The sequence below is a fragment of the Helianthus annuus genome, chromosome 5 (assembly GCF_002127325.2).
Source record: "Helianthus annuus cultivar XRQ/B chromosome 5, HanXRQr2.0-SUNRISE, whole genome shotgun sequence".
NCBI classification, from domain to species: domain Eukaryota; kingdom Viridiplantae; phylum Streptophyta; class Magnoliopsida; order Asterales; family Asteraceae; genus Helianthus; species Helianthus annuus.
Genome location: NC_035437.2, coordinates 96,147,340 through 96,159,432, shown reverse-complemented (window position 1 = coordinate 96,159,432; position 12,093 = coordinate 96,147,340). Strand labels below are relative to the sequence as shown.

At 39.7% G+C, this 12,093-nt stretch overlaps 1 protein-coding gene across 1 annotated transcript; it reads right to left on the bottom strand.

Annotated features, from left to right (window-relative positions):
* Positions 1 to 11,043: 11,043 nt before the first annotated feature.
* On the bottom strand, positions 11,044 to 11,790 carry LOC110940819. The gene has a single exon (XM_022182391.2). It carries the CDS (start codon positions 11,721 to 11,723, stop codon positions 11,235 to 11,237), a length of 489 nt encoding a protein of 162 aa, XP_022038083.1. The 5' UTR covers positions 11,724 to 11,790; the 3' UTR covers positions 11,044 to 11,234.
* Between the last annotated feature and the right edge of the window lie 303 nt (positions 11,791 to 12,093).

The following is a 12,093-nucleotide window of genomic DNA, read 5'->3' as shown; positions in this document are numbered from 1 at the left end:
TCCCGCGGCTCCTGAAACGGGTCAAACCGGGTCAGGGGCCGTGACAGAAATAAGGTGGTATCAGAGCCACTGTTTTAAGCTTACTGATTAAAGCTCACTGTTCTAATTGATTTAAGCCTATTGAAAAACAATTAGGAAAATTTTATTTGTCATTTTGTGAATATATGTGCATTAACTTATTAATTGTTGAAATTACAGTATGGGTAAACAAAAGATTTCTGCTATCTATCGCAAATTAGATAGTACACCTAAAGAACAGGGAACCTCTTCCTCCAAATCTCCCATCGAGTTAGAGGAAGGAATCTTTGTTCGTAAGGCAAATTATGAAAATCCACTTACACCGGAGAAAAGAAATTTGATTATTAGGAAGGGTCAAGAGAAAAAGAAACCCCAAACCAAGAGAGTGAGGTTTAACCCGGAGATTCAGGAAATTAGCAATAATCCACCAGGGGAAAATAACCTAGATGAAAAATGGGCAAGTCTGTATCTGCTCGCTACCGTAGCAGAAAATGCAAATCTTTAAACTTTAAATCTAGAAATAAGTACTTCCCAGTAAATAAATAAATAAATCTGAGTGTGTTCTGTTTGCTGTTATGTTGTACAAATTAGTGTGCAATAAAAATGTTTATTTATTAAATTTTGCTCCAAAGTTTTAACTTAACATTTTGTGCATTTTTGCATATATATGCTAAACAGCATGAGTGAGCTATCCGAGGCGTTTCAGAACCTCAACCTCTATCCTGTGCCAATTGAAGTCTCCCACAACTTCACTGGTTACATTGCTGACATAGAGGAACCTCTGGAATTCCAAGCTCCACTGCTGGAAAAAGCAAAACCTAAAAAGAGGAGAAGATATGTAGGATGGAGAAAAGTGCGTAGAAGGAAACCTGCAACTAGGAGACTCCCTAAAATAGAAAATCCTGTAAGTGTGAGCAAGGGAAAAGAAATAGAAACCGGAGAAAGTTCCAAACCAGTAGGGACATAAATAGGGATAGACCTAAAGCAAAAGGGAATAGAGATCGGAGAAAGCTCTAAACAGCCGGAGGAGATCACATTCCAGGACGAAATAGACCGTCTACTGGCCAATTGTGATGTCATAGAACCGGTCAACAATAATCTCTTCTCTTATCCTGCCACAACCCAATTCCCAATAAACCTAGAACCCGTGATTCCAGACCCACTAGTCCACACACGACCATTAGGCCAAATGGAAGAATGGTGGACCAATGACTGGCAATTTCAGAATATAGTCAATAGTCCCTATAGTTTTCTCCCACAGTTTGATCCAGAACCTATCCCTAATCCGCCAATGAGCTATGAAAATTTAGTTGAACTGCATCAGTTTGGTGAAGAACTGATAGGCACTGGGAATAGGATCAGGGAAATTGGGGAGCAGATTTCCTGGAAGTATGACGAAAGGGAACGTCACTACTGAACTGCCAGTTGATCCAAGAATAGTAGGGAGGGTTTGGAAAAGTTTGTTTGTACTATAACTAATACAGTAAAAACTAACTCTGTAAAATGGGCAATAAAACAATGTAAGATAAAAGGTGTGTATTGAAGCAGATATAATATATAAAAAAAACAGAAGTCGAGGCATCGACAATTTTGGTTATATTTGTATGTTGTAATAATCTGTATGTGTTTATCTGTGCTGATTTTATTACCAATAATTAGATACTAATAATTCCTATCAATATAAATTAGCAGATGGAAAACGCTAGTAATGAACCAGTTAATGAAGAGAATCAATCTGAGCAAAATCAGGAAAACCAATACATGACTAGACAAGATATTGAAAATATCATCACTCAAGGGATAGCCAATGCTATTCCAGAAATCATGGCTGCTGCTAGGAAACCTGTTGAATCACAACAAATCATTCCTAGTAAACGTACTCAGGAAGATAATTTTAGCCATAGTGTAAATGGAGGCGGCAATCATGATAATCATGATAACAATCCGCAACAGGCTCCACTCCCTAAGAAAATGAAAGCTGCAACGCCTGGTTGCACTTACAAGGAATTTCTTGCTTGTAAACCAGCAGAATTTGCAGGTAATGAAGGGGCAACTGCAACACTGCGTTGGTTAGAGAAAACCGAAGCAGTAATTGCAATAAGCAAATGTGCTGAAGAAGATCAAGTGATGTATGCGTCAAACCTGTTCAAAGAAGGGGCGCTAGAATGGTGGAACACAGTGCTGCAAGCAAAAGGAAGAAGAGTGGCCTATGCGATGAATTGGGAAGAATTTAAGAGTCTTGTCGAAAAAAAATTCTGTCCCGAATACGAAAAGGGACAAATGGCAAACAAGTTCCTGAGTCATCGTATGATAGGCGTCGACTGTCGAGGATATACTTCGACATTCTTCGAATATGCGAGAGTGGTACCTAATCTGGCTTCGCCAGAACTGGTACTCATTTCCCGTTATATTTGGGGATTAATCGGAGAAATCCGTAACATCGTTAAAGCTGCAAGACCACGCACTATTGACGATGCTGTAGAGTTAGCCAACACCTTAACCGATGAACTGGTGCGCACAAGAGAAGAAGATCGAAAGAAGGAATTGGCTCAGAAGATTACCCAGGGATTTCGTACGGGTAATAATAACCGCTTTAAAAGAAGAGGAACAGGGCAATCCTCAACCCCGCCATTCTGCAGAAATTGCAAGAGAAAGCATTTGGAAGATGCTATATAACCTGCAATTTTTGCAAATCAGTAGGACATAGTGAAGATAACTGCAAAAAGAAAGCCATAGTCTGCTATAACTGTGGAGAAACCGGACATTACAAAACAGAATGCCCTAAATTGGTTAAAGCCGCAGATAATAAAGGCAAGCAAGCTGAAGGGGCAACTAAGAAGAATGCTCGCGCATTCCAGCTAACCACTCAAGAAGCCGAACTCATTCCAGACGTGATAGCGGGTACGTTCTTAGTACATAACGTCTATGCAAAAGTATTATTTGACTCTGGTGCAAACCAAAGTTTCATTGATACTTCATTCTGCCAAGCTCTTAACTTACCTCTAACTACCCTTAGGCAGATTTTTACAGTCGAAACGGCAGATGGAAATTCTGTCAACATAGATAAGGTATTGCAAGAAGGAAAGATAGAACTGTTAGGCCATAAGTTTTCTGCAAACTTGTTACCTATGAATTTAGCCGAATTCGATGTAGTATTAGGAATGGATTGGTTAGTCGCCAACCATGCTCGAATCCTGTGTGATAAGAATTCCGTAGAAATCCGTACCCCCACAGGAGAAGTAATCTTAATTACAGGAGATAGACCTCGGAAGCCATTAAAATTCATTTCAGTAATGAAATTGGCTAGTTATTCAAGAAAACAAGAAATGGTGTATATGATTTCTGTAATCATTAACACTAAAAGTAAGGAACTCCAGGACATCCCTATAGTTTCAGAATACCCAGATGTCTTTCCAGAAGAATTACCTGGGTTACCACCGGACAGGGAAGTAGAGTTTAGAATTCATCTAATTCCAGGTACTACACCAATAGCTAAGGCACCTTATCGATTAGCACCTACTGAAATGCTAGAATTGAAAAAGCAATTAGATGAATTACTAAGCAAAGGATTTATACAACCTAGTTCATCCCCTTGGGGTGCACCAGTGTTGTTTGTGAAAAAGAAAGATGGATCGATGAGAATGTGTATCGATTATAGGGAATTGAATAAGGTTACAATTAAGAATCGATACCCACTACCTAGGATTGATGATCTTTTTGATCAATTGCAAGGAGCTAGGTATTTCTCTAAGATAGACTTAAGATCTGGATATCACCAGCTGAAAGTGCAAGAGGAGGACATACCTAAAACTGCTTTCAGAACTAGGTATGGTCATTATGAGTTTACAGTCATGCCCTTCGGATTAACAAATGCTCCAGCCGCATTTATGGACATGATGAATAGGATCTGTAAACCATACTTGGATAAATTTGTAATCGTGTTCATTGACGATATACTCATTTATTCCAAAAGTCAGGAAGAACATTGTGAGCACCTGCATGCACTCTTAACCTTGTTAAGAAAGGAAAAGCTTTATGCCAAATTCTCGAAGTGTGAATTCTGGCTGCAGGAAGTACAATTTTTAGGTCATATTGTGAATCACGAAGGAATTCACGTAGATCCTGCTAAAATAGAAGCAGTCACCAATTGGAAGGTTCCACGAACGGCTATGGAAGTTAGAAGTTTTCTAGGATTAGCTGGATATTATAGACGATTTATTAAAGATTTCTCTAAGATAGTTGTACCTTTGACTAAGCTAACCTGTAAGGCAGTAAAGTTCGAATGGGGAACTAGACAAGAGGAAGCTTTTAAGATTCTAAAGCACAAATTGACGAATGCTCCAATCTTAGCTTTACCCGAAGGAACCGAAGATTTTGAAGTATACTGTGATGCTTCAAAATTAGGATATGGATGTGTGTTGATGCAACGCAAAAAGGTAATTGCGTATGCCTCTAGACAGTTGAAAAAGCATGAGGAAAATTATACAACTCATGACCTAGAGTTAGGAGCCATAATTTTTGCCCTTAAAATTTGCAGACATTATCTGTACGGAAGTAAGTTTACTATCTATACAGATCATAAAAGTTTAAGGTATATCTTTGGGCAAAAAGAGCTAAACATGAGGCAAAGAAGGTGGATGGAAATCCTAAGTGATTACGACTGTGATATTCAATATCACGAAGGGAAAGCGAACATAGTAGCAGATGCCTTAAGTCGTAAGTATCATGAAAAGCAAAAACGAGTCCGTGCTCTTAGGTTAAATATACAATTAGATTTAATGGAACAATTAAAGAAAATTCAGGGAACGGCAATCAAGGACGATGCTGAAGGAATGAAAGGTTACCTAAAGGAAGTAGAACAAGGAAAGGATGGAATATGGAGATTCCACAAGAACCGAATTTGGGTACCTAAGCAGGGAGAATTAAGAAATAAAATTTTAGAAGAAGCTCATAAATCCAGGTATACTGTACATCCAGGAACAATAAGATGTACCAAGATTTAAGAAATAATTTTTGGTGGATAGGGATGAAAAAGGACATAGCTGAATATGTAACCAAGTGTCTTACTTGTTCGCAAGTTAAGGCCGAACATCAAAAACCTTCAGGACTACTACAACAGTTAGAAATGCCTGTATGGAAATGGGAACTCATAACAATGGACTTTGTTACTAAGTTACCCAAAACCAGAAAAGGTAATGATGCTATTTGGGTAATTGTGGATCGATTAACCAAATCAGCTCATTTTCTACCAATGAAGGAAACCTTTAGCATGGAAAGGTTAGCCAAGTTGTATGTAGATGAAGTAGTATCCTTACATGGAGTCCCACTCTCCATTGTATCGGATAGAGATAGTCGTTTCACTTCCCGTTTCTGGACAAGTTTCCAGGAGGTAATGGGAACTCGACTCAATTTAAGTACTACATATCATCCTCAAACGGACGGACAAAGTGAAAGGACGATACAAACCCTAGAAGACATGCTCCGAGCATGTGTAATTGATTTTGGTGGTAATTGGGATAGCCATTTACCATTAATTGAATTCTCCTATAACAATAGTTATCATTCGAGCATCGAAGCTGCTCCATTTGAAGCACTGTATGGACGCAAGTGCAGAACTCCCGTATGTTGGGCAGAAATAGGAGAAAGTCAATTATCAGGTCCAGAGATTGTGCAAGAAACTACTGACAAGATATCGTAAATTAAGGAAAGACTGAAGACTGCTAGAGATCGTCAGAAGAGCTATGCAGACAATCGCCGCAAGCCGTTAGAATTCCAAGTCGGAGACAAAGTACTATTAAAAGTATCTCCTTGGAAAGGAGTAGTACGATTTGGTAAGAAAGGAAAACTGAGTCCAAGATATGTTGGACCATTCTCCGTGATCCAACGAATAGGACCAGTAGCTTATCGTTTACAACTACCAGAAGAATTAGCTGGAGTACATGATGTGTTTCATGTATCCAATCTCAAGAAATGTCTATCAGACGAATCCCTGGTAGTACCTCTTCAAGATATAGAGGTAAATGAAAAGCTAAAATTCGTAGAGAAACCCCTACAAATAGAAGATCGGAAGATCAAGTTTCTCAAACACAAACGACTAGTGCTAGTGAAAGTCAAATGGGAATCCGGGAGAGGACCAGAGTACACTTGGGAACTGGAATCAGAGATGAAGCGAAAGTACCCTCATCTATTTCAGTAAATCTCGAGGACGAGATTTTTCTTAAGGTGGGGAGGATGTAACAACTGTCACTAAAATCAATAATTAGGACGATAATTAGTCAATAAGAAAACCCTAATTGAGACACCCAAGTAATTCTGCATTAGCCCTAAAATTTTCAGAACAATCGGAATCAGGATCAGGGCCCCTAAAACTCAAGGGGGGCAAACCCTAGTTGAATAATTATCTAAATTATACGTTGCTAAAAGCTGATTGGCCAAAATAGTTGATTCATGCAAGCTAGTCCCGAGCCTAGGCAGCCTAGAATTAGACTGCTTAGCTTACGGACCGTAAGGGATCAGGCATACGGTCCGTAAGGGAGTCCCAAAAATTAGTATAAATAGCCGACCTTGGGACTTGCCTTCTGCCTTTAGAACGACGTTTATACCTTCTGTGTACGTCGAGTTATACTCAAAACAGTCCCCAACACACACACGAATCACGAGGTGCTGCCGCAATCAGGGTAATAACTCGACCGCTATTACGATTCAACGTCCGATCGATTATAACTATCCAACGATTGTTTGAGTGCTGCTCAAATTGAGCTGATACTTTGTTATTCATTGTGATTTCGACTTGAATGTTTGAGTGCTGTTCGAATTCGGACTATGCTCTGTCATTCGTTGTGAATCCATTGAATTATTAAGTATTGCACTTATTAATTGTTGTGAGGGTTTAATCTCGTGAATTGACGTAACTGCTGAATTAGTTACTAACCCGTTTGTGTGTGTGCATTTTATTTAAATTAGGTTAATCACAGGCAAATCAGTAAGGCTTAAACTCTGCTCGTAAAATCTGCAAAGTGAGTCATTCTCTTTTTATCAACTGTTTTACAAAACTCCAAATTATTTTCAAAGTTATAATTACAGGGATTAAGTCTTTGTAATCACCAAATTACAGCCGGTATGTGGGGTTTTGTATACATTACTTGATAATCTTCAACATTGGGGCAGCCAATGGGTGATATGACCATAATCACAGACATCACTGGACAGGTGGGCCAGTGGGTCGAGTGGTAAAGTACCGTGGGTAGTTGGTTTGATAATCAGAAACATTGTAATCGCTCTTAATACTGTGAATTATAACTAATGTGTCGTTTTAGTAAAATGAATGATTCACTCAGTATTTCCCCGCTGACAAAACCTTTTTCAAACATGTTTCAGGTGATATGTTGTGAGCAAAGAAAGAGAAGTGCCGTGAAGCACTCCCAGCTTAGAAAAGTGGCTCATTGTAAATAAATAAAAGAAACATGTTTTGAAAATAAAGATTTCCCGGAGAAATCACATTATTGTAAATTAGGGGATTTTTCCCTCAGTTATAAAACGGGCAGTTTGAATTATTGAAAGATCCTGTTTTAAAAAGACTTCCGCTGTCACCTAAAATTTAAATACCGCAGGATTTCTGTCCCGCGGCTCCTGAAACGGGTCAAACCGGGTCGGGGGTCGTGACACCAGTGGTTTGGGACAGCAAGGATACAATCCTAAAGGGTCGGTATATTGAAAGATAATTAATTAATTTATTAATGCGAAAAGTGGTAGGCCCCTCTTTCGAAGGTGACGTTACCCTCGGCTAAGTGGTTTGAGTTAGCAGTGATACAATCCCAAGTAGCCGGTTTAATGTATTAATAGGAGTTTACATATGAGGGGGTCAAGCCATTCGCACCCCCGCCATCCAATACCAGTGGGTATTGAAGGAGGTTCTAGTAAGCTTGACTCAGGTCTTTACAGGATCTATACACTGAACAAGGCAAGAACCTTACTAAACCATTCCCTTAAACCCCGACCAGGTAGCCAACATACCTCTATATAGATCGTAGAGATATGAATGGTGTAAATCTTTTACTTTATATAGACAGTAAAGTAATGCCAAGACACCACGGACAAATGATAAAGAAAATTCACCTTCAACATAAGAAACTAGTTATTAAAGTCATTAATACAAAACCCAATAAAAAGTGCCGAAAGATTAAAAATCAAAAGTAATAAATAAAAGACTTGTCTTCACCAACTGATGTAAGAGGCTTAGCCAAACATGGCCTTTGATTGACAAGAACTCTTACTATCAATCTTGGATCCCGAGACTACTACGCACTCTAAAGGTGGATGATGGATGATAGTGGTGGGTGTTGGTGGTGTGTTAGTGGCAAAGTGGGAGAGCAGTGGTTTGCCAAGGGATGCCTTTGAAGTGAGCTAAGCACCCCTATTTATAGCCTGAACAGAAGCCCGGCCACGGCCCCGTGTCCAGCGGACACGCCCCCGTGGCCATCCTTTTCTCTTCCTTCATTAATTGCATTTGTCAGCATAGGGCTCCACACGGCCCGTGTTCAGCGGGCACGACCCTGTGAGCAGAAGCGTATCTATACTACCAAGATTTTGCAAGATTCTGCGTATCTTAGCGTTAATCACGCCTCGTGCTGAGCTGGGGCACGCCCCCGTGGTGGGCGTAGAAGCTTACACAGCTTTGCCTTTTCCGCAGGTGGCTGACCACACCCCTGTGTCTAGTGGGCACGACCCCGTGGTCAGTCTTCTATTTCTTGTTTTTGCTTTTGCTTTTGGGGATGCTGCCGAGGGGTCGGGCATGTCACGTTTATTCCTTTTCTGTGTATTTATGTTGGTTTTTGCTGTATATTTGTTCCATTTGCTTGTTTAAGCTCATTTGGTCCTGTAATTCAAAAGAAAGACAAAAACACATTTTTCAACATTAGTACTAAAAAAGGGTTAGTTTTATGCCTCATTTGATGTAATTTATATGTTGCATTTTGCACACACCACCAATCTTCATGTGTTTGGTTGATAATGGAATTGGAATTGGAATTAGGCATGAATTAAAGTAAATTCATTGGAATCTTCCTATATGTGAATGAATTAAAGTAAATTCATTGGAATCTTCGACCGTTTCGACCCGCACCGTTTCAACCCATAACGTTTCGATCCGAACCGTTTCGACCCATACTGGTTTCAATCCGAACCGTTTCGACCCGTACCGTTTCGAATCGTATCATTTCAAATCGAACCGTTTCGACGCGAACCGTTTCGACCCGTACCGTTTCGACGCGAACCGTTTCGAATCGTACCGTTTCGAATCGTACCGTTTCGAATCGAACCGTTTCGAATCGAACCGTTTCGACCCAAACCGTTACGAATCGAACTGTTTTGACGCGAACCGTTTCGACCCAAACCTTTCGAACTGTTTCGAATCGAACCGTTTCGACGCGAAACGTTTCAACGCGAACCGTTTCGATGAGTACCGTTTCGACGCGTACCATTTCGACCTGTACCGTTTCGAATCAAACCATTTCGACGCCAACCGTTTCGACGCGAACCGTTTCGACGCGTACCGTTTAGACCCATACCATTTCGACCTGTACCGTTTTTACGTGAACCGTTTCGATCCGAACTGTTTCGACTCGTACCGTTTCCACCCGAACTGGTGGTTGTGGGTGCCGGGGTGATGGATTCCAATTTATTTGACAACCAAACACAACAAAAATGGAACTAAGATTACAATTCCAATTGGAATCTTTAAATTCCAAATTCAATTCCTTCAAATTCTAATTCCTATACAAATTCTAATTCCAATTCCAAATCATTCTGCGAACCAAACGCCTGTAAGCTTTTTGAACATCCCTAATATCATACTAACTCATGTGTTATAGTATATAAGCCATAAAATTATTAGCTCCTGAAATACCATATATTAATTAGGGTTAAGTTATTCTACAAAGACGTGTAAAAATAAGAAGTGTAAGAAGGCATTATAGAGTGACAAGTGTCCAAGAACCTAAAACCTAAACCTAAACTCACTACACCACCACCCAAAACCTAAACACCCACCCCCACCCCACCACCACCCAAAACCTAACCCCCCGCCCCCTCGGGAAAAAAAAAAACTATACCTTACAAAAAAAACCCCCCAAAAAAGCTACCCCCCCCCCCAAAAAAAAAAAAAATATACCTTACAAAAAAAAACCCCCAAAAAACCTAACCCACCCCCCAAAAACCTAAAAAAACCTACCAAAAAAAAACCCCTAAACCTAACAACCCCCCCCCCCACGCCCCCACCCCCCCCCCCACCCACACACACTTGGCAAAAAAAAAAAAAAAAATTGGGTGGGTGATGCGGGATTGGGGTTGGGGGTTTAGGTTTTTGGGTGGTGGTGGGTATTTAGGTTTTTTTTTTTTTTTTTTTTTTTTTTTTTGTAGTGAGTTTATTTTTAGAAGCCTTTATACATTTCTTATTTTTAGAAGACTTTGTATTTGATTCTAACCGTATTAATCATGAAAAACACCGTCTCACGAAGCCAATATTGAACTGATTTGTGCCTAATTAGTTGTATCAGACATTCAACCCTTTCAGCTGCCTTGAAAAGAGTATAGGCTTAGCCGTCTCAGCCATTCAGTCGTGTTAACGGTTTTAAAAAAGTGTAGGCTAAATTCTATCCATCTCAGCCACCTCGTAATAAGTGTAGACTAAATCTTAGTCATCTCAGCCGTTGGAGCTAAGATCGTCTGGTATACTCTAACGCCCATAGGAGTTAATCCTAGTTGGCATTCGTTAACGCCCGTCATACCGCTCCTAGGGGGTGTTAAAGGGCATTGAAAGCTTTATGTGTTAAGAGTTAACTAGGAGAGATAGAGAGGGGGGGGGGGGGGGAGGGTAAAGTAGGTTACATGACGCCTACGTATAGTTAAGAAACGTAAAAACCGCATGGCCTAATGTGACAACTTCTGATGTTATCTGGAAAATGGAATTACAAAAGTACGATGTAAGATTAAATCACCCTTTCATTATTTAAAAAGAAAGATAACTTATTTACAAACGATCATTAAATCACCCTTTCATTATTTAAAAAAAAAAGATAACTTATTTTACAAACGAAGATTACATATATAGTAGCATCTTGCAATCATAATTCAATACATAGATGAACAAAACACTCAAGAAGTAGCATGCATATATATGTGTATATTATGTGTTTTTGTTTAGCTAAGACACATGCACCTCAACTAGAATCATCGCTTTTAGAGGATTCAAAATGAGCCTTCTTCTTGCCTTTCTGCCCCTTTCTAGGGTGAGGTGGACGTTGCTCATAATGGTCCTCAACATCCAAATGAATACCAGGATCATTGGCAGAGTAACTACCTCCAACCATAATGGAATTATTGACACCCTGAAAGTTGCTGTTCAATAAGGTTGTCAATGGGGCCTTCACTTGGTCATTATCCTCTTTCATACCAGATTTACGGTCCGCCATATCCATCTGGCCAGTCATTGTGGCACCCTCGTTGTTTCCAGCCATAGTTATGACCGAAAAACTGCCATGATCATCATCGTGATCATGTTCATTGTCAAGCATGTTGCTTGCGCTTCCTCCCTCCGTCGGCTTCTTATGGAGATGAGCAAGACGGTTGGTGAGGATAGACATCATACTGCGAATTTCGCGATCAAGTAGGTTCTTTTGTTGCTTCTCGCCCGAGTCAAGAGTCGGCATGATTGATTGTTTCTTGTTACAAGCTTAGTTGTTTAAGAAACCAGAGACAATATTAGTGATGGTAGTTTGGTTGTGGGTTGATACTTAAATACAAATGAAATTGGAATTTTAAAAAGATGGGAAATGCCTTTCGTTGGTATCACTTCAAGTATTTGATTCTCTAATTAAAACCTTTATTTAAAGGGGAAAAAGAAAGCAAGGAAGGGATTGCTTGAGCTAGGGTTCAATATGGTCTTTTAAAGTGTAGTAAGTGTTTAGTGAATATTTCTCACAATACTAATTAAGTTTTAAAACTGTTTCAATCAAAATATTTTATTTCAATTAAGTTAGTCAAGTTTATTTATGTTCTAATCCCGTATAGTGCGTTTTT

What these genes read in the sequence shown, in the direction of transcription:
- LOC110940819 (XM_022182391.2), bottom strand. Translation starts at nt 11,723, where the DNA reads ATGCCGACTCTTGACTCGGGCGAGAAGCAACAAAAGAACCTACTTGAT.